At 40.7% G+C, this 23147-nt stretch overlaps 1 protein-coding gene and 1 long non-coding RNA gene across 4 annotated transcripts in view; one reads left to right on the top strand and one right to left on the bottom strand.

Annotated features, from left to right (window-relative positions):
• LOC111599899 (diacylglycerol kinase 1) overlaps positions 1 to 13524 on the top strand; it is a 52286-nt gene extending 38762 nt beyond the window's left edge. Inside the window, exons 10-21 of the mRNA XM_023315722.2 lie at positions 37 to 145; positions 461 to 592; positions 1045 to 1256; positions 3414 to 3545; positions 3781 to 3973; positions 4116 to 4202; positions 4264 to 4478; positions 5195 to 6166; positions 12364 to 12519; positions 12603 to 12831; positions 12888 to 13069; positions 13129 to 13524. Of these exons, the coding sequence (XP_023171490.2) occupies positions 37 to 145; positions 461 to 592; positions 1045 to 1256; positions 3414 to 3545; positions 3781 to 3973; positions 4116 to 4202; positions 4264 to 4478; positions 5195 to 6166; positions 12364 to 12519; positions 12603 to 12831; positions 12888 to 13069; positions 13129 to 13218 (2709 nt within the window). The 3' untranslated portion in view covers positions 13219 to 13524. The remainder of the gene's footprint in view (positions 1 to 36; positions 146 to 460; positions 593 to 1044; positions 1257 to 3413; positions 3546 to 3780; positions 3974 to 4115; positions 4203 to 4263; positions 4479 to 5194; positions 6167 to 12363; positions 12520 to 12602; positions 12832 to 12887; positions 13070 to 13128) is intronic.
• On the bottom strand, positions 227 to 3494 carry LOC111599900. Of its 3 annotated transcripts, none has more exons than XR_002751466.2 (4): positions 3370 to 3494; positions 2835 to 2989; positions 1235 to 1326; positions 227 to 295 (listed from the first exon to the last, which is right to left on the bottom strand). It is a non-coding gene; the product is annotated as an uncharacterized LOC111599900 (long non-coding RNA). The 3 variants fall into 3 exon arrangements; XR_003944214.1 differs by having other exon boundaries at positions 1235 to 1266; XR_002751467.2 differs by lacking the exon at positions 227 to 295 and adding an exon at positions 831 to 877.
• Positions 13525 to 23147: the final 9623 nt, after the last annotated feature.

The following is a 23147-nucleotide window of genomic DNA, read 5'->3' as shown; positions in this document are numbered from 1 at the left end:
TTTTGTTCATATTTTTATTTTTTTTTGCTTTTACAGATACTGCAAGAGATGATGGTTGAAATTGACTATGATGCCGATGGCACAGTGTCCTTGGATGAATGGCAACGTGGCGGCATGACAACCATACCGCTGCTCGTCCTGCTAGGTGAGTGTGAGTGTGAGTTGAGTGTGTTTGTGTGTGAGCGTCGGAGCCAAGTAGCTGTGAAGCTTTCAATGCATTTATCGCCTCGCTGCCTCACCTGTCTGCCGTGGCTGTCTCAATAATCAAGTCATTTGCAGCAGGTACACAGAAGTTCTGCAAAAAGAGTAGAACAAAAATGTGAAAATAGTAAACGTGGCACTTTTTTGCCTTTTGCTGCACGTATGCAAAACTGTGCGAAGCCCCAGCCTGCATCCAACGCCATATATCAAGCTACTCACTTAACACACCTGCCCTAATACGCCCACCTCCACTTTCCAGGTGTCGACAGCACTACACTCAAAGAGGATGGCATTCATGTGTGGCGCCTGAAGCACTTTAGCAAGCCAGCATATTGCAATCTCTGCCTAAATATGTTGGTCGGCCTTGGCAAAAAGGGACTCTGCTGTGTTCGTAAGTATCAGAGATATATTTACATATATATGTGATGTATACTCTATATAATAGACACACTATATAACCTAAATGTCTAATGTCTCTTTAAATTAGCGAAAATTACATTTACAAAAGATTTCAAATATTAAGAGAGTGATTTCAAAAACTCGAAAAACATTTATATATAATATATATATCATACATATATTTATATATATATACATATATTATATCATTTTCTTTCTCAAATTATTAAGCCGCCCTCGTTTAGTTTTTCTCACTCTATCTCAGTAATATATATCCCTGTGTATATATTAATTACTTTCAATATTTTTAAAATAAAATAAAATTAAATTTTCTAAGAATAATTTAGTTCAAGTTTCATTGAGTTTTCCTTTTTCTTTTTAGTTAATCTCAGCTAACATATATATATCTATCTATAAACCTACCATATCTCCATATCTGTTTAGTCTGCAAATACACGGTACATGAGCGTTGCGTGCAACATGCGCCTGCCTCGTGCATCACGACCTATGTGAAGTCGAAGAAGCCCAAATGTGGCGGAGATCTGCTGCATCATTGGGTCGAGGGCAATTGCTATGGTCGCTGCTCCAAGTGCCGTAAACGTATCAAGGCCTATCACGGCATAACGGGACTCACCTGTCGCTGGTGCCACATGATGGTGAGTGTATCTAAATTGGGAGTTGAAACAAGCTTAAGCTATTGCTGCAGGTAGTTAGGACCAAGGAAATCTGTTTAAATAAATAATTTATTTAAATAAATTTTTTTAGGTATTCTAACTTATTTTACCTTAATTAAAGAGTGTAAGAAAGGTATGCATGTGTAGTCTTAAAAATTATATTTAAATTTAATTTGTCTAAATTGAAATTTTAATTCAATTTTAAATTTCACTTTTAATGTATGTTTCGTCTTCGATTTAATCCTATTTCAATTTCTTGAACAACCCTCGTTAATTTTTAGTTTCAATTTCAAATTCAGTTTCAAGTTGAGTTTCAATATAAATGACATTAACTTTTTAGCCAACTTTCGTTGTAGTTGAAGCCAATCGTTGTTCAATTTTACATTTGAAAACTGTTTGCAAATTGCAAATAAAAATAAAATTGTTGTCATTGTTGGCGAAGGTAGGGGGGTTGGGTGTTGGGGGTTGAGGGTTGGGCGAGAAATGCTGAAGGCATTTTTCCCTTATACTTCAAAGCATTTAGTTAACAAGACAGTTGCCAACTGAGAGACTGACAAAGTGAGGCACTGAGACACTGCGAGGAAGACATTCCAATGTTGCTCAAGCTTGTGGAATTTGTTCAATATGTAGAATTTCAATTATTTTGATCAACAGAGAGCGAAGTCTGCTCAGTTGCTTTGGCCGCTGGCTCCTATTTGTTTTGATTCAAGCAAAAAACTTGTTAAGCTCCACTGATTTTAACTACACGCAGAGAGACGCAGAGACAGGAAGCAGGAGGCAGGAGCAAGGCCAACAGACGTACACTTGTGTCTTGCACTTGGTTGGCTGCCTTTAGTTCGTTTTTTATTTTCGGTGTGCGAATTGTCACGTCTCAAAGAAATTATGCTGCTGCTGCATGCCACAGCATGCCTGTGGCACAGCCAACCGCTTGCAACAACTTTGTCTGGCGCGTTGCCTGTGACAGACCGTGCAGCTTGTCGCAAGATAATACCGACTTCGTTATCTGTAGTCAGCAACTAGAACAGACAACAGCAACAGCAACAGCAACAACAGCAGCAGCAGCAACACCAATGTTACCAAAGCAACGAAAGTTTCCCTGAATGTTTCAAAAGCTGAAACGTTGCTGCAATAGTCAATAGTTGAGGTCTCGAGGCACAGCCACAAAACAAGCCACAAGAACTTCGACGTAGATGTTGCCATAACTCTGTGCGATAAGCATATGAGTAATTATACCCTAGACTGCTTCGAAAATGCATCAACTGGGTGGATTGGTTACCCTTGAAGTACAACAAAGTACATATACAACAGTTGAATCGATCATATTCAGTCACTATAAAAGCATAAGAGAGATAGAGTATTAGAGTATAAAAGAGTATGAGTAAAAGAGTATAGGAATATTAGAATCAACATCCGACACAATCTATCTTGTCACCGGTCATCATATGAGTATAAGAGTATAAGAATATTAACTACCTACCCTGTCAGTCACCCTATGAGTATAAGAGTAATAGAATATAAGAATAGAACAGCCTAAGAGTATAAATACATATGAATATTTACTTATGCTTAGCATGGGATTCCAGGGTAACGTCCCGTCGAGCATCCCTCGAGTTTTCTCACTGTCATTACATTTGCATTTTGCCAGGCATTAAAGGTGCTTGAAATTTCACACGTCGCTGCCACACGCGATTATAGCTGCACGTAGTTGCAATACACTGAAGAAAATAAGTAGCTTGCATTACATAAATACATATATTTATAAATATAGCTAAATTGAGGCGTGCTTAATTTCCATTTAGGCGTAAATTAACAACATTTTTCGAGGTGGGTGGCGTGCGCTAACAAAGTTTTTAATCGAATTCATTAAAGCGAAATGAGCGCTTAAGTAAGCGTGCCAAGAGCTCGTCAAATAAATACGTATACGCCCTGTCGTCCGGGCCGGGCTAGGCCAGGCCAGGCCAGAAGTGAGGCATTAATTGAATTTAAGGCGCGCGCTAAAAATTCAGTTTTTCACTTTTTCAGTTTTTATGATTCAGATTTTTGGGGTCTACTTTGCATCTTGTTGGCTAATTGAATAGAATTTTAAAAACTTTACCTTTGTCTCACTCTCTCTCACGGTCTTTCTCTCTCTCGTTCCAGCTGCACAATCGCTGCGCTTCGTCTGTGAAAAAGGAATGCACTTTGGGCGAATATGCGGAGCTAATTGTGCCGCCTACTGCAATATGTCCCGCTGTCCTGGATCGTCAACGTTCAGTTAACCAGGCGCATAAAGTGAGTTGACTCCATTTGCAATCTAACCAAAATCAATTCCAACTGAATCCCAACAATTGGCAAACTCTTACTAATCCACATTGAATTCGTGCTCTTCTTGCTTACTGTACTTTGTATATTTACTTTGCTATCACATCTAAATAAATATATATGTGTATCGTATGTATACACATATTTTACAATTCCTGCAAAATTAAACCCACTCGTAACTCCAAAACCTGTAAAACTTGAGTAGAAATCACATATGCATCATCATCAGCAGGCAACGCACTTTCAAATTACGCCGCCGGATGAATTGAGCTGCCCGCTACTGGTTTTTGTGAATCCCAAGAGTGGAGGACGCCAGGGCGATCGCATTTTACGCAAATTCCAGTATATGCTCAATCCTAGACAGGTGTACGATCTGTCGAAAGGTGGGCCCAAGGAAGGTACGTCACGCATTCGCAATGCTAAACTGTGTGTTATGCAATATCTGTCTTGTTGTATGTCCGTCTATCCTTCTGTCCGCTGGGGTAGCTAGGGACAGGATAGCGTGAACAAGTATCGACTTAACTGTCTATTCTTCGACAGGACTTACGCTGTTCAAGGACCTGCCCAATTTTAAAGTCATTTGCTGCGGCGGCGACGGCACCGTTGGCTGGGTGCTCGAGGCAATGGGTAAGCAGCAGCCGTAAAAGCGAGCTAATAGCAGTAAATGACAGCGATGTCACTCAAACAGATTCCATCGAGCTGGCCACACAGCCTGCCATTGGGGTAATTCCACTTGGAACGGGCAATGATTTGGCACGCTGTCTACGCTGGGGCGGCGGCTATGAGGGTGAGAATATACCCAAGCTAATGGAGAAGATAAAGCGCGCCTCGACCGTTAGCCTGGATCGCTGGAGCATCGAGGTAACCAACACACCACTCACCGTGGAGGAATTGCGTCCCAAGGTAAATTTACATTTGATCGTTTAAGTTGACTTGAAAATTTGTTCGAATAAACGGCTCCTTTGACTAAGCTACTTCAATTAAACTAATTTGCTGTTGGTAAACATTCATCGTTAAGGATAGACAGTGTAAGTCGTGCTTAACTATGAACTATTGCTGAACAAGTAAAAAGAACAATTGATTCAAATTAACTATCGTATGTATACAGTATAAGTCGTGCTTAACTATCAACGATAGCTGATACATACATACATACATATAAGAACAAGTCAAAAAAGAACAATTGATTCAAATTAACTATCGTATGTATGTATCGATAGATTCATGAGCAGCAATTTGCCAAATTGAACTAGTAAATAAAACTTCGATATTCAATAAACGGAACACGTTATCTAAATGTTGTCAAGTCGATGTATCGATACGATGATCCGATAAAGTCGTGAATAACTTCAAAATGAACATTTGAACTGTTGTAGGTGCAAACTCTTGCCAAGAGTTTGCGAAAGTAAATTAAAAAGAAAAATCCAATTATCTAGCAAAGTTTTTGCAGTTTTGCAGATTGAATGTGGTTCAGAGTGGTAAGCAAAGGCAGAGAAATCGAGTCGGAAACACAAAAAAAAAAACGATTACACAAACTAATTTTGAATGTTGCCACACATAGTATATGTCTCTAACTGTGTCTATCTCTCTCGCTCTCTCTGCTTTGGTCTGTTTGACAGGTAACTTTGCACTCAAACATGCAGAAGGTGATTGAATTGTCGCAGAGCGTTGTGGTCGACAAATCGGTGATCGAACGTTTCGAGGAAATCCAGCGGCAAAACTTCATCAGCAACAGCAGCAGCAGTGGCAACGACAACATGTCGATGGGCAAACCGATTATGATGGCAACAACAACAACAACAAGAACGAAAGAGGCGGAGGAGGAGGAGGAGGAGCGGCAGGTGGAGGTGGTACGAAGTGGGAATGTTGTTGTAAGTGGCTGCACAACCACGAAGAGCATTTCAATGTCCACATTCGAAACGAGACGAGTTCAAAAAAAAACATTAACTGCCACAATGAGCAACAAGAGCAACAGCAGCAGCAACTCAAGTGGCAGCGGCAGCAACTCCAGTGGCAGCAACAGCAATCAGCCACAAATGCTGGCAGCAAGCAGAGCTGATGCAACGGAAAAGCAATCTCTAGAGACGTTGCTGCTGCAGCACAAGCAACAGCAGAAGTTGGCAGCGGAAGCAGCCGCAGCAGCAGCAGCTACAGAACATGCAACCGCTGCAGCATTTGAGCATAATCAAAGCGATGATCATAATAGTCAACAGCAGAGCATTGCTAAGCGGCAAATTACATTGTCATTAGACTTGTCCGACACCAGCAGCTATAACAACGAGCAGCAGAGCAGACAACGTCAAGTGGATAGCACGCCACAAACACCCAATACACCAAAAACATTCTCAACAGCAGCAGCAGCAGCTACACCAGCAAGTCCCGCTGCAACAACTCCAACTAAAGCAGCCCTCACAGCAACGACACCAACAACACCCTCAGCAATACCTATAGGAGCTACAGCAACAACACCCACAGCAGCAACTGGCAGCAGCAGCAGCAGCAACATTCCGCAAAAGCCCATCAAAGTTCAATCGGACAAGGACTGCACAGTGCCCTATAACATTATCAACAATTATTTTTCCGTTGGCGTGGTAAGTAAACTAAAAATTATCCCCTACTTCCTGTTTACTTGTCTCGACTGTTGTTTTCTTGTTGAATCAGTTGCAATTTGTGTTTCTGCTGCTTTAAACTGTTTCCAGTAAGAGCAAAGCAGAGCAGACCAGAACACGATAGCAACCATGCAAGCCACAGCAACATGTGCCCTATCTGGGAGTGCGTGACAAGCATGAATGAAGACAGCTTCAATTAAATCTGATAATCTTAATAAATATATATGCATCTATATATATATGTATATCCCTATAGTGCCTCTCTCTCTCTCTTTCTGTTCCTATACAAATAAAATTTTTGAATTTAAAGAACTTGATTAAAGTTCACTCTTATTGGTCATGCTGACTTAAGGCGCATATTCCAAAGCAGCTATGAGGAGATATAATTAAAGACAAGGATTTTAGAAACAATTAGGATTAGGATTTTCGAAGTCATATGTTTTCTGATTGATGGTAACACAAGTTAGATATCGAGATTGGAATTATCGATAAATATTGATATTTCGAATAACTACACAAACCAAATTTGGTATATAGATTTCTGAAATAAATATGCAGATATTATGAATATTTGAGATGTTCTATATATGTCAAAATGTTCACTTAATACAGCTTAAATTGCTAAAGCAGCTTAAACAGAGAGCCACAATATTCGTTGCAAATGTCTTTCGGCTTAATTTGGCTTTAAGTCAATAGAGGAGTGCAGAGCTCTGCTCATTCTATTCAATATTTCATATGGCTATATATTCATTTGCTTAATCATTTATTCAGCATTTGTGATTTGTAAACGAAAGCAACGTACAAACGTGGCGCACATTTCCGCCCCTTTCAGCTAACGGAACTTGGCAAATGCACGCGAAATGAAAAGTTGTGAAAGCTGAAAAAGTGCAGCTCCTCGCTTTCTAATGCAAATTTCGCCATAAACTTGTAAGCCGCCAGAGAGAGCTGCAGAAAATGAAATGAAAGTCAAACAAAAGCGTTGGGGAAATAGATAAGCGCATACAGTGAACTCTCGCTTCAGCGAATAATCAACAATTCCAGCCAAAAAATCCAGCATGGCCAGGGCTTAAGGTGAAAATAGAAAGTTGAGCACTTAAACATGCTTTACATAATGGGAGTGATGCAGTCGAGTTTGCTAACAGATAGCCTGGGTTGATGATGTCTGAAATACAGCAGCTAAATTACCAACAAATATCGATATTTATCGATGAACATGAATAGATCATCCTGATTCAAAAATGCAAATTTACAATGTATACAGGGTATCTTGAAACTAAGTCTAAGAGGACTGCAGATCTTGCTCAGATCATTGTGCTATGTTCACAATTCAGTAGAGCATATACTTCTTCACTTGCTATGTGTACAGGGTATCCGAACAGAACAAAAAAACAATGGGCGAAAATTTCCATATTTCACGTTTGCCGCAAATTGCCAAAGTGTTGCACAAATACAGGCAACATGTAACGTGCAACGTGCAACGTGCAACGTGCAACATGCCCCAATTGACTAAAGTTGATTGCAGCCACACCCACAAACTACACACACACCACACAGTCAAACACAGTCAAACACAGTCACAAATAGCTGGCATTCAATCAACAACAGTCGGGAGCTCATTTGCATCATAAATGCATCGATAGAGCTCAAACAGCGCAATCATTAGCGAGCGCGAACATCGGGGCTCAAAGGGCAGTGGAATGCAAATAGACTTCAATCAATAGGCCACATAATTGGGCATGGGTTGATAAGGTTAAGTGTCGAGCTCGAAATACCAGACAGTGAACTGGCAGCTGATTGAAAACTGATTTGGGATCAGTGCAAATTGAAATCTAGGAATGGAACTAGCACGAGGCACGCAAGTCTGAGTATAGACTTGATGCACAGCTGATAAACATATATAGCCGACTCTTTGTTAAGCAATTATTAGTATACAAGTATAATCCTTCTTCCTTGCGCCGACTTCGACCCTAGAGGCTAAGAGTTCGGCTCGTCAAGCCAGAAGTCTATATAAAGTATGACATATTGTTGTCTTTCACACAATCTGTAACGAATAGACAAGGCTAACGAAAGCTAATCTGCATATCTGACAGAAGAGAAATAATCTCAGAATTAATAAATGAACCTCTTGATTGACAGATGCAATGGATGATTAGATTAAACCTTAGTAAAACCTTCTATAAACTCGAGCTTAACAATTAAAATCTATTCAAGTGCTTCTGAGGTGTCTGATATACCGACTAGATAGTATATCTCACAGATATACTTCCCATACTGCCGATAGACCTCCCCACACTATTTGGCTGTGTCGTCAGCACTTCAGTCTAATAGCCCAATGTCCACTTTCCTAATGTCTAAATGTCCCCAAATTGTAATGGACGACAGTTAAGGGACATCAACGGGATATGCGAACTATGCACTATTTAAATTAATGAGCAGCAGGCAACGGGAGGCGCTTGCCTTGCTCTCTAATTACTATTTGCCAACGAACGAAAACGAGTTGCTTAAACGAGTCCTGGGAAACACGGACACACATTGCGCCCCGGGGACGATTTGACTGAAAGAAACCCAATCGGGCAATAAATTCAAGCATGTGAATCAGATGGCCAAAGTTTTATTTTAGTGTGTATTTTTTTTGTTTGTCTAAAGGATCTTTTGAATAATTTAACACAAAATGCAGAAGGTCCTGAGCCCGGCCAGGGCTGGAAAGAAAAAACGCACACGACTAAGTAGCTGGCGAAGATTTAATGCGGCCATAAAGAAAGGTTAAGTGGCAAATTTACAGGCAGCCTGGCAGGTCATTCAGATACGAAAGTCACCCAGAATGCGTGGAGCGACAAACGAAAGCCGAAAAAGCGAAGAAATGGCAACTTCTGAAACGGATATGTTGTACAAATCAGCAAGGCGCAAACTTGACTCGTGTCCTGCGTCTAATCAGAATGAAAACACGCCCACATGGGACCAACGAAAAGCAGCAGCAGTTAAAGGTCCTGCGATAGTGTTTACTGGTTACACCCAATGCAGATGTCCAAGCTGGGTTGACTCGTTTTAGTGCAGATAGCTCTGTGGCAGCATATTATAAGAGTATAAGTGCTAAAGAGCCATAGCATAGGATCAACTGCCTTGAACGCCATGCTCTATCCGCCTGTCGGCGTCAGTGTATAACAGTATAAGAGCAAAAAGTTATTAGAGCTGAAGACTTTAACAGTCTTCGAATATAAGATGGCAGGAGTAAATGTCATTTATACTCATAGGACAGTATAAGAGTGCGTCAGTGCAATACGCTATTCGATCTAGCTATATTTGCTGTGTGTCCACGTATAAGAGTGTCAGCGAGTATGAGTAGATGCATATAAGGAGTAGTTTGCACGCTTTAAAAGTCAGAGCCACAACATTTTATGTATCCCCTTAAGTATACGCAAATATCGAGTACTTCATTTTATGGACGCTCTCTCCGTAGCGCCGCCACAGTCATAAACATTTGAGTTCGCTGAATTAGTTTGCCAGCTCTGCACAGAAGTCAGGTATACAGCAGTCAGGCACTTCCCAAATAGAACATTTATGTTTCCTATATTTGCACTCACATATCTATACATAGATATGGATGTGTGCGTGCCTGTGTACTTTGTAATGCTGCACCATTTGTCAAGTGCGGCTAAAGTTGAAATCCTTTTTGTGCAAACATTTTGCACTCTCTGGCACCCCCTCACTCGAACCCACTATGGCCCAGCTGTTGTCGTTGTCGTTGCCCTCAAACGTAACTAAATATCAGCCTAATACGCAGCGAGCACACAGCACACAGACAATTGCCAGCCATGCGATTAAGATCCACAACAAATCCCAACCAAAAAAATATATAAAAAGACTACAAAAAGATGCCATCAAATTTCTGTCTCTGTTTCTTATTACATGTGTGAGTGTGTGTGGGAGGTTGGGTGGTTGGGCGGTTGGGTGTTGCTGTGTTGTATGTCCCTCTGAGTGTGTGTTCTAGTTTATTTATGACCTGATGTGCGTCTGTTTAAACTGTAGGCGTCTACAGCAAACTGTCGACGATTTTGTTGTTACAAATACCCCTTGAAAGCAAACAAATGCCCAAAGGATATGCCTACAGAGCAAAAAGACTCTGATAAATATGAACATGAACTATGTATCTATATAATAATATTTATAGTGAGGAACATAGTCCACTTCCCATCTTTTATATCTCATATAATAGATATATAAGATGGGAGAGTACTATGAGATGCAAACTATCAAGAAACGCACAGGAAACTTGGATCCATCTGTACTTATCTGAATGCTAACCAAATCGAAGTATTGTAATATATAGATTTCCAAATCTTATATCAAATGCAGCTACCTCAGAAATCAATCATCTTAGAGTTACAGAAAATGGTAAATCTTTCGAAAACCGGACAAAAACTAACCCAGTTAGAGCCATTTTTCGGCAGTAGCTTCAAAGACTGAGCAAGCGTAAATACGCTTAGGAAACTCCATGGCAAGCTTAAAGAAATGTGAATCAAAAACTTACAGGGTATCTTGCTGTACATGAGCGTCGTTTGTGACTGTTGTTGTGGCTTATTGTTTGTTGCTGTTGTTGCAATTGTTGTTGTTAGTATTGTTGTTATTGTTGTCATTGTGCGTGTTGTTGCCGCTGGGATTTCACTTGTCGGCTTCATTTCGCACAGCCTCCCTGACCCATGACTGCCTTTGGCTTCCATTTAGCACTCGTGTATGCGTGTGTGTGTGCATCTTGAGGACTCCCCAGCAACTTGTCATATATATACAAGTGTGTGTGTGTGTGTGTGTATGATATGCTCAAGTGGCAGCAGCAGCTTAAAGGTTGAGTGTCTGCGTGGAGTATGAGTAATGCGGCATGGAAAAGTATTTCACACTGACGCTTTGGTTTAACGTCAACAATTGACGTTAAGCGCGAACTTTCTGCATTACATGATGAAATAAGAAGAAGAAGGCCCAGAAGTTCGGGGAAAGGGGTAAACACATATATACATATATGTAAGTGTGTGTGTGTGTGCACTGCTCTTTTGCGATGCCAAAAACAGATCCGCGAGCCTTAGCTGCGCGTTTCATATATTTTGTGTGCGGCTCACAATTTTTACGACTTTATCAGGTCCCGGCTTTACGACCTTTAGGTGACAATTTGTCAATTTGTCAATTTGTTTGACAAAATTTGATGGCCAACGTTTTGTGCGCGTCCAGTCGAAACAGTTTCTCAAGGCTAAAAGCGGTTCTCAACATATTAGTCGTAAATTTAGTTAAACTGAAGCTCAGCGATGCTCGGGCTAATTAAAAAGTTTTTCACCTGCCCCACACACACATACACTCTCACACATACAGCTTGCAGCTGGATAATTCAATTTTGGCTTTGGAGCCGTGTAATTAATCTTATTCTGCTTTGTAAGAGCAACAGCCACAAAACGTAAATGCCAAAGCTGCTTCACTTCTACCACCCAGCCAGGTGCGAGTGTAAAGCGTGTGTGCTCTGTGTATTTCTGCTGTGTGGGTTGTTTTTGAGTACTGTGTGGTGTGTGGGCGCTGTGACGTGCATAATAAATGCGCCTACAAAATGTGCAACGTGTCGTATGCGCAATCAAAGCCCTGGGCCACAAGCAGTTGCTCCTTCTCTGGCTTTCGCCGCCTGCTGCTCTTCCTCTTCATTTTTGTAATCCTCCTGGGCTTTCTTTGAGGTCTCCTGCTGTTTTTCGTCCCGTATTCCCAATCGTTCTCCCACTCCACCACCTGTTGCCCTCCTGACACACCTTTCACCTCCTTCGTCTGCCGTTGGTTCTTCTTTTTTGCATATTTGGCCAGCTCTACTCCTGCAACTACTCCGCCTCCTTCTGCTCCTGCTCTGACAAGTGTTGCGTCGCTAGCCGAATATGCAAAAATTAAAATTCTGCCAGCTAGCTTACATGCACTGCCTGAATGTGTTGCATATAATCGAGCTGTGGCCTACGCTGCGTATGCGTAATGATTGCTCCTATCACTAGACGAGGCGAGGCAATTAAACTGGTAGTCAAATGCAGTTGGCAATAACTTTTGAAGCACGTTCAACAGTATATCTCTGTCTCTGTATATGTTGCTGCATATCACCTTTAGGAAAGCTGCAAATGCAATTTCTGATTTGCTTTGCTTTGCTGATTTTGCCATTTCCATTGCAGGACGCCGCAATTTGTGTGAAGTTCCATTTGGAGCGCGAGAAAAATCCGCATAAATTCAATAGCCGCATGAAGAATAAACTTTGGTATTTCGAATACGCAACATCCGAGACTTTTGCTGCCTCCTGCAAGAATTTGCATGAGCACATCGAAATTGTGGTAAGAAAATCTAAATATAAACAAAATATATATCATAAAATATAAAATCTACGATCAACTAACTTCTCTTATATAATCAATAGTGCGATGGCGTTGCCTTGGACTTGGCCAATGGACCGCACTTACAGGGTGTAGCTTTGCTGAATATACCCTATACGCATGGTGGTTCCAATTTGTGGGGCGAACATCTATCGCAGAAGCGCATACGCAAGAGTGCCGGACCCTTTGGCAAGAGCAAAAAACTGAAGTCGAGCGATAAGGAATTCTCAGCCACCAGCTTCAACTCCGTGGATCTGTCTGTGGCTATACAGGGTATGTGAGTGGTAGCAGCCAGATGGACAGACACTTAAATGCAGTTTCTATTGCAGATTTTGGTGATCGTCTAATAGAGGTGATTGGCTTGGAGAATTGCCTGCACATGGGTCAGGTGCGCACAGGCTTACGTGCCTCGGGCCGTCGCTTGGCTCAGTGCAGCGAGGTGATTATAAAGACCAAAAAAACATTTCCCATGCAAATCGATGGCGAACCCTGGATGCAAATGCCGTGCACTGTGAGTAGAGCAAAATAATAATAAATTGAAATATTTATACGTATATATATGTCTTTCAGATAAAGGTAACTCACAAGAATCAAGTGCCGATGCTAATGGCGCCGCGCTCCGAGAAAGGCCGTGGGTTTTTCAATATGTTGTGCAGCTGATTCAGGCGCAGCGCATCGACCGACTTTATTGGCCAACGCAGACAGTTGGCGTCGGAGTCAGCCGATGAGCTAGAAGACAATGATTTTCGCATTGTTACCAGAAGCATCACCGTCCATAATTTACCTTAGCCTTAAAAGTCCCAAAGATATTATATAGCCCATAGGCGATGTTCTAAAATTTTTTTTTAGCGAAATTCTCGAATCGTTTCGTATCGAGTGAGTTGGTAGAGCTTTACACACATACATTTTTTAATAGCAAAATTTAATATTGTGAATGAGAAATGCTACAAAAGAGTCACATGCATTCCAGATAGTACAGTTAGATATATATATAAATTAATATGTTGCTGGTCCAGCGATGAACTAGGCGTCGGTGGCAGGTCCAGCGTTGATCGGGTATTTATAGTCTTAATCAATAAGTTGCTGGTCCAGCTATGAGCTAGGCGTCGGTGGCAGGTCCAGCGTTGATCGGGTAATTATAATCTTCTTATGATGATTATGTTGGAGGGTTTGACTTCACCCCCTTTTCTATTAACTGGCCTTGTGGCTCAGCAATGATCAGAAATATAACAATTTGATTACGGCGGTGTGCCGGAGTAGTGCGGGTTTATTCTTCAAACTTCAATGCAAAACTGATTTTTAGCTACATAGAATATTTCACTTAAGCTAAGCCAAAACTCGCATCACACCACAATGTCATGGTCGGCAAGCCGACTCAGCAATCTTAGGCAATAACGGAAACTCTTGCAGTAAACAAAAGTATCTGGTTACCGCCGCTGACCATTGCAGTTATAGCGCGCTGATACAAAGTATGCAGTGTCGCAATTGCGAGGGCTGTTTCTTAACTTACGAAACACGCGATAGCGAGGGTTGGTTATAAACTTATGAAATACCCTATATTAAATGTTATGTGTTAACTACTCCCCCTTCAAGTGTAAGGCCGCCCTCGGCCGACCCAATTCCGGCGACGACTTCTCGTAATTGCTTCGCAGACTTCCTTGCGTCGATGAACCGCCAAAGGGTGAGGCCAATGCAGATTAAAGCACAGCATATACCTCCAATGATGAATGCCACACGATAAGCTTGATCAGTTCCGGCGTCTTTCTTGAATTGCTGTATCTCCTCCAAATTACGTTCATTTAAACGATGAAGATAAGGGAGGCTGAGGACATCTTGGCTGGCAGTGATGTTCAGCAAGGGAGAGTTGGCAATGCCCGGGACTCTATTGCGTACGTTGTTGTGGTTGTAAAACAGAGTCCCGTTGATCGCGACTCGGTCCCCGAACGTAATGAGATGCGTGCCGTGTACTTGGATTTCAGTGCCGTTATCCACCTGGATCCTTGCGGACCCGTCGTTAAGAATGATGATTCCATCATCTACGTGGGTGATTATTTCCAGGTTGCTCGGCTGGATTTCACAGTGTGCCGTGCCACCTGCATGGAGCTCTTTGGCACATGAACTCTCTAATGCCAGACGACAAAAGGTGGCTCCAGGTGAAGCGGTGCAACTCTGCAGTGTGTGGGTTTTTCCATCGCATTCGGCTATGACGTTGTCAGGCAATCGCAATATGAAATTCTTGTGAATGACAGGATAAATCGTAATTTTTCTGCAAGCTTGTTTAATCTTTGGGAATTTAATTATAAAATGTATAGTGTTAATGGATTGAAGGACTTTTACGGACGCAACGGACATAAGATCTCCTATGGGAGTGTTGGTGGGTTCCTCTAGCCAAATTGATTTCAAATCTGAGTGGTCCAAAATGTTTGGGCTAACAATGTTAGCCTTTGCAAGAGTAATAGCAAGCATTAAATTTTGCAACTCCATTACCAGCATTCTATTTCTAGACAATAGTGTCTCGAATAAATGGCTAGTGTCAACTTGTGAGTTTTTGGCTATCTTGAGAATCTTATTGACAGTGAATGTCAACTGGTTAAGCTGGTCTTGAACTCTAGTGTTTATTTCTATCTGTCTATTGTTGGCATTTACTAGCTGCCTTTCAGTAAATCTAGTCTGCTCTAAATCCCTGGCATCAGGTGTACCCGCCACAACCTTCAGTATAGACCCTAGGAAATCTAAACTTCTGGCGACTCTATGATGCGTGCCTAACGCCTCCAATAGGTCTTGTAGATGTACCGTGTCCACACTCAGAAGTTTTTTCATGTGGGATAGCGGGAACATGTCAATTAATTTGACCGTTTCTTCCACAATTCGCACGTATTCTGAGAGGTTTGCCGAGTGCCTAACGTAGGCGTATTCTTCCCATATCAAGATTTCGCCGTCGATGATGGGAATGTACTTGGCACGCGAGTAGTCGGTGACATGTGCCGAAGCCACTGATAAGAAAAGGAGTACTATGGATCCCAACCTGTGAAATAAGGTTGTTTCCTTTCTTTTTAGCAACCTTTTTTTTTTTAAAAGGTTTGCCCACCACCAAAAATGTTTAATAAAAACTATGCCAAGTGGCTAACAGTAAATTGAAAAACTATATCTAACTTATACAAGTTTGCCTAGTGGCTTAAAAATAAAAAAAAACAAGAGTCATCTTAGGTTGTCCTTGTGGACCACCCTCCCTCTAATGAGGACCTCGGTCCCCAGGTCTGCATCCACGGCCTTCTCATCACATAAAGGTGTGAGTTTGTTTCCGAGTCGTCGGTTGGACTTGACCAAAACTTTGTCACCAACGTCAAAGACCCTATTCTGCCGATTTGCGTTCTCCCTAGCTCTAAGCGTCATCTGAGCGTTTCTGATCTTTTCTTGTATTTTCTCTTGTGGCTCATCTGGTTGAGCCTGAACCACATCAACTGGTCTCTGGTCGATGACCGAATGGATCGACTTATTGTACTCAGTTGTAGCCAGTAAAATGACTTCTACCGTGTCACTTATGCCCTTATCGATCTTTAGGCATCTGGCTAGCTCCAAGAGAGTGCTGTGAAAGCGCTCAACCTGTCCATTCGAGATGCTATGCAATGGTGGTGCATTTGAAATGCTGACCCCATAGTTGTTTGCGAGCATAGTCACGATGGTCTCTGAGTTCAATGACGGTTCATTGTCACAGTAGATGGATCTGGCTTTTGGATAAAAATTCATCAGCTGCATTAACGCTGGCTTCAGATCCACGATGGTTCTTGAAGGGACCGGTTGGACAATAGCAAACTTAGAGAACTTGTCGATGCAAGTGAGAAAGTATTTCCTGTCAGTGGAGAAAATGTCTATGTGTAACATCTCTCCTACATGTGAGGGTATCGGAGTTTCCCCAATCTCTTGTTTTTTGGGGTGTCTATCGTATTTAGCCCTAGCACATGTTTTGCAATTTAGTACTATCTCATTGGCTATTTTTGCCATCTTTGGAAAGTAGTACTCCGAGAGTACCTGCTTAATATTCTCTTGTGCAGCCCTATGGGCCCTATTATGTTCGGCCGTGAGAATTTCCCTTCTTTCTCCAACTGCCAATACGTCCACTACGCGATTTTTGCAGTGCCAGAACTTTGTGGCCGGGTATCTTCGAACCAATGTATCTTGTATCATTGCAAGCGTGTGTAAATTACAGTGGAGAGCATTCACGCATTTGGGTGAAACTACATCTTCGAGCTCGTCTAGCAGCGATTCGACGCAAGTATAGTTGACCAAGTGGCGTTTCTTATTTCCAAAAAGAATAAAACTTCGTTTTAAGGGGAAACGCGCCTCTTCTATAACTATTTGGTTTTGAAAACAGTTCAAGGGCTTATCTGTTGTCTCGATGGTGTTGGTAAGTGATACCTCACTGTGGATCGTTGCTGCGCAGGACTCAATCTCTTGTTCATTTACAGCGTTGAGCTGTTGTCTTGACAAGGCATCCGCAACCAGATTGTCCTTGCCAGGTTTATAGAAGATACGTGCATTAGACTCGTCAATGCGCGCTTTCCACCTTTTGATCTTCGCATTTGGATTGGATTCCGAAACTGCGAAGGTCAAGGGTTGATGGTCAGTGAAGACATTAATGTCTTTCACCCCATACAAATAGTGCCTTAACTTGGCAAGTGACCATACGATGGCCAATAACTCTCTCTCATTTGTTGCATAGTTAACCTCGCTGTCCTTCAATGTTCTTGAAATCATTGTTATAGGACGACCCTCTTGTGACAAAACTGCACCTATGCCGTGAGCCGAAGCATCGGTCGTTAGATCGAATGGCTTCTTAAAATCGGGGTACCTAAGCATTACATTCTCGGATGACAAAATATCGCGCAATTTCTGAAACGCCCTTTGCTGCACTTCAGAGAATTGAACTTTTATATTTCTGGACCTATGTTTACTGACTGTTCCATTTTCACCCTTCAAGATATTCGAGATGGGTCTTGCTATAGCGGCGAAGTCCCTAATGAAACATCTGTAATAACTTGCGAGGCCTAGAAATGATCTGACCTCGAACAGTGTTTTAGGTTCTGGATACTCTTGTATTGCCCTAACCTTTTCGGGATCCGTCGTGGCGCCAGTGCTGGTGACTATGAAACCAAGAAAGTTCACGCTTTTCTTAAAAAAACGTGATTTTTCGACGGAGACCCTCATGTTTGCTTCAAATAAGCTTTTTAGGACCCAATCCACGTGTTTAATGTGGGATTCCTCATCTTCTGAAAAGATGATTACGTCATCGACATAAACATAGCAGAATTTGCCAATCTGCTCTCGCAGTATGTCGTCGATGGTTCTTTGGAAGATGCTTGCTGCATTCTTTAATCCAAAGGGGAGTCTTTTGAACTCGTATTTCCCCCCGTTCACAGAGAAAGCGGTTTTTTCACGGTCGCGTTCAGCGAGTATGATCTGGTGATATCCAGACTTGAGGTCTAATGTTGAAAAGAATTTGGCTCTTCCCAAATTCCCCAATATCATTGATATATTTGGTATAGGGTATTTGTCAGGCACGGTTCTTTCGTTAAGTTTACGAAAGTCCATTACCAACCTCATTTTCCTATTGCCTGCTTCATCAGTACCCTTCTTGTCTACTACCCATATTGGGTTATTGTAGGGAGAGACGGACTTTTGAATTATATCATTTTTTAGCAGATCTTTGATTTCTTTGTTAACGAAATCAGCTGCTCCCATTGGATATGGGTAAAGCTTGGCATAGATCGGTTGCTCATCTGTGGTCCTAATGGTAGCCACGACTGATGTGTTATACGGCAACGCCTCGTCTGGGTCCGCAAAGGCCTTTTGTCTAGCTTTTAGCATTTTCAAAAAAGAACTTCTAGCTAAAGGGGATGCCTCTGCACAGTCTACATTCGTGAAATTTACATTTTTGCACGTGTGGAAGGTGATTTGTTCGACCTCCGTACCCCACTTAAGTTGTCCTGAAGCTAGACAAAGCGAAGCAGCTGCCTGCTTTAGCAGGTCAAGGCCTACAATCCCATCAAAAGTTGATAAGTCCGGCAGAATAAAAAAGGTTGCCTTTAACCCAAACATTGAAACAAAGCATTTGTGTGTGATTTGTGTCTCGCCGTGAATGGAATGAATTTTAAAGGGGGACTCTACCGAGCGGACGCCTTTCAACCCCTCGTGTGGCCGAATGAAATTCTTGGCCGCGCCCGTGTCTATGAGGAATCGCATGTCAGTCCCTGCTACTCTTCGTCTGATGACGGGTAGCAGGGATTTGCTCCTAAAAAATTGAGGGCTTCAGAGTCATAACTATCGTCATTGATTTGTGCCGCTGCGCTAGAGGCGGCATCAGCATACGCCTCTGCCCCCTGTCCCACGTCTTGTGTGACGTGATTCAGCCTCTGCTGATTCCTCTGACCGCTTGTGCGGTCAGATGCGGGGTGCTTCCTATTCGCGTAAGCAGGGGCCTGAGTGGGCTGCAAGACCCTTGAGAAGGAAGGATCGACCTCCATGGGCACCGGTGCGCCATTATTATTGTGCTGCCTGCTGCTTCGTTGGTCAGACTGCACTGGGGCCCTGCTTTGCTTGCTAAAGTGCGGATTCTTTGTACCGCTAGCTTGTGTTTCGGCTTGTTGCGAATGCCTCTCCTGTTGGTGACCCTGTGCTTTTGCATGCGGCTTGCGCTCTTTGTCTTCTAGACTTTTTGCGAAGTTAGCCGCGAATGCGTACCTTTCATGGTTTGACTCGACTTCTTGTGCGAGAGCTAGTGCTGAAGGCAAATCTCTGGGCTTTGCTGCAAAGAGCACGTCTGTAAGACTGCGCTTGAGACCCGATATGAACACACGCAACGCATCGTCGCGGAATTTTTCACATAGGCCCTTTGCTAAAGCCGGCTCATATGACATGTTAACTTTGTTAGTGAGAAGAGCGAGTTTCTTCTCCACCTCATCGTAATATTGAAGCAGGGACAGGCCACCTTGCCTCAAGGTACCTAATTCCTGTTCAATGACATGAATTGGTCTCTTGTCACTGTATGTGAAATCTAGGCGATTTATTATCGCATCAAAATTCAGTACAGTACCAAATGAGGCCAGCACCGCGTCTGCGGGGCCCCTAATCTTGCTTCTTATAATGATGACAGCCTGATAATGACGAGAACTGCCATTATGTGGTCTGAAGATCTCGTAAGCGGCTAATGCTGCCTGCCTCCAAGATACATAAGATTCCTGTGCTCCTGCGAACTCAGGTAAGCACTTGACGGCATCTAGCGGCTCGTCACAGTGAATATCGTTTCTAATTTCTATAGCAGAATATGCTACTACTTGTGGGGTGGCAAAGCTTGTTGCTGCTATTTGTTTAGCTAACTCATTAATTCTTTGAGTCAATGCTTGCTCCCTCTGCTGGTTTGCAGCGGCCTGTTCGGCTAAGGCATTGCTGATGGCCGTTCTTACTACTTCCCTAAGCTGATCTGGATCCATTCTATCTGATGGTGGAGGAACTGCCGGTATAAGTCTTGTAGACGGAACTCTGATACGAGTGTCACAGTCGGAATCTGAGTCGCTAGATTGCTCGCGAGGGCTTCTATATTGGCTGAACCGTGGCATGCGCAGGCCAGTGGCCGCGAAAAATTAAACGGGCCGTCAAAAGATGGGTCGAATTAGACACATAGAAAGTAACACTAAGTATTTTTATCAGCCTAAATTCTCAGAGCAGCCACTCTCACGTATTTCAGAAACTTGGTTCTGATTATTATAATCTAATCTGTTGCAATACGAAATACTCACTAGTACTAACAAATTTTTTATAAAGTAAATTTAAGAAATTTTGTGTTTGAAAAAAAAATGTTGGCTGGAGTATCCACTTACATGATTTAAATTCCAAAAAAAAAAAAAAAAAATTTTTTTTTTTTTTTTTTTTTTTTTTTTTTTTACGTTGGGCGCCAATTAATATGTTGCTGGTCCAGCGATGAACTAGGCGTCGGTGGCAGGTCCAGCGTTGATCGGGTATTTATAGTCTTAATCAATAAGTTGCTGGTCCAGCTATGAGCTAGGCGTCGGTGGCAGGTCCAGCGTTGATCGGGTAATTATAATCTTCTTATGATGATTATGTTGGAGGGTTTGACTTCACCCCCTTTTCTATTAACTGGCCTTGTGGCTCAGCAATGATCAGAAATATAACAATTTGATTACGGCGGTGTGCCGGAGTAGTGCGGGTTTATTCTTCAAACTTCAATGCAAAACTGATTTTTAGCTACATAGAATATTTCACTTAAGCTAAGCCAAAACTCGCATCACACCACAATGTCATGGTCGGCAAGCCGACTCAGCAATCTTAGGCAATAACGGAAACTCTTGCAGTAAACAAAAGTATCTGGTTACCGCCGCTGACCATTGCAGTTATAGCGCGCTGATACAAAGTATGCAGTGTCGCAATTGCGAGGGCTGTTTCTTAACTTACGAAACACGCGATAGCGAGGGTTGGTTATAAACTTATGAAATACCCTATATTAAATGTTATGTGTTAACTTATATATATATATATACATATATATATAGCTTTAGTTAAATTTAGATATAGGAAATCTCAGTGTTAACCACGTGAAAGCTTTAGATGTACTATATATATATATATAAATATATATATATATGTGTATATGGATATATATAGATTGGTACATGTATTTATTAGGCACTGTAAGCAACACATACACACACACACACATGCAAAACTTGTCCAATAATGCAACTTAAATGAGACCAAAAACAAAAAACATCGTAGTGCGAATTTTCAAAAATAAAATGCACAAAGTTTAAACACGAAAAAAAAATATAAGAAAATATTTAAAAAATATATATATAAAAACATATATATATAAATTATACATACACATTTACATAGATACATATTTACATTTAAATCCGTCGAAATTAGCTTAACAAAAATTAAGATCTTAATAGTCGGGCACAATCGACTGCTCAATGCTCGTTCACGTTACAAAATCGAAAGACTTTCCGGCTTACCACGTCCACAACTGGACTAAGTTATATGAATTTCTTGTCATAATGAGCGCAAATCATGTATCGATCTGTAGGGCTTCTCGATTCTAGCTCAGATTTGTCACGCTTCTAAGTGTGCGTAAGCAGAAAGCAGTAAGCTTGGAGTTTATATAGCAAATCTTTAAAGTCCCTTTGTTTCACATTGCGTGAAATACAGTCTTATATTTCAACTACGTGAACGAGTATAAAATTGTTGCAAAATGCTCTGTGTGCTTCAATATATTTAAAAAAAGGAATTTATTTCCCTAAAATATTTAAAAATATAAAAAAAAAACATATCATTGGCTAAATTTGGCTTGAAAATTTCATTTGAAAAATTGAGTTAAAAAATTGGGAAATTATGAAATTTTTCTTTGAAGACACACAGTAGTGCATAGAAGCATACACATATATGTTATTTATTTATTATATATTTTGTATATAAAGCAAAAGAAAAAATATGTAAATTGATATATAAAAAACAAATATCAATGAAATGGTCAAGCTTTAAATGAATTTTGATATGAAAAACCAAAATAAAAATACAATTGATATAGTACTATACACATACATATATGTATATATATATATAGATATATGCAGTGTGCCATATAACTACTCGAAACATATATATACATAACGAAATGTAACTGAACGAATCTAAGAATCGAATCAATATCTAAAGCGAATCTTAGAAATTAGTTATAGATTCTCATTAGATATATATATAAATATTTATAAAGTAATTGCAATCGGAACAATATATATATGATCACAGATAGACGTGAGTAAGTTCCTAAACATATACTGTGCTTATTTATGAATGTATATATATTAAAACTTGATATAGTTGAAATTTAAATGATATATTTAAAAAAAATCATTCCTAACATCCAAATATATAGATATATATGTATATATATACATAGAATACTTAAGATATTTCAAAGATTATGCTAATCATTTATATATATATACTTATGTACTTACCCACATAGTACCTACTTTAACTAACCATACGAGAGCATTAACAATACTCAGTTGTCTTATCATATATATATAAATATATATATATACGAGGAAGTTTGAAAAATTTTAAAATATATATATTCATTTTATACCAAAAAATAATTTTTTATTGTTTTCATCGTTTTTATTATGCAAGCTTACCAAGTTAACGTTGTAAATAATATATGAAATAATTTAATTTTTTTATTTTTCTTACATTAACTTAAAATTGAAGTCAAATAATAACACTTTGTGCGAGGGCAGATTAACAGTTTGAGCGATTTGGCACACCAAATATATATTAAAATAAATTGATTTTTATACTTCTTGAGTAATTTTTTGACAACCTTCGATCATGTCACCTTTAAAATAATAAACTTACAAACACATTATATATAACTTTTCAACCATTATATAATAGCTTTCTGTTAGGCTAAAGGTGTAGAAAAAAACCATGCTCGACTGCATAATACTCGTTCAACTCACAAAACCAACTAAAATGCGTTAAGAATTTGGTTGTTTTTTAAATGTCCGACG

This window comes from Drosophila hydei, unplaced genomic scaffold (assembly GCF_003285905.1).
Source record: "Drosophila hydei strain 15085-1641.00,03,60 unplaced genomic scaffold, DhydRS2 tig00000315-arrow-arrow-pilon, whole genome shotgun sequence".
Lineage (NCBI taxonomy): Eukaryota > Metazoa > Arthropoda > Insecta > Diptera > Drosophilidae > Drosophila > Drosophila hydei.
Note: the sequence above shows the minus strand (reverse complement) of the source record. Positions and strands in the feature narration are given on the sequence as shown.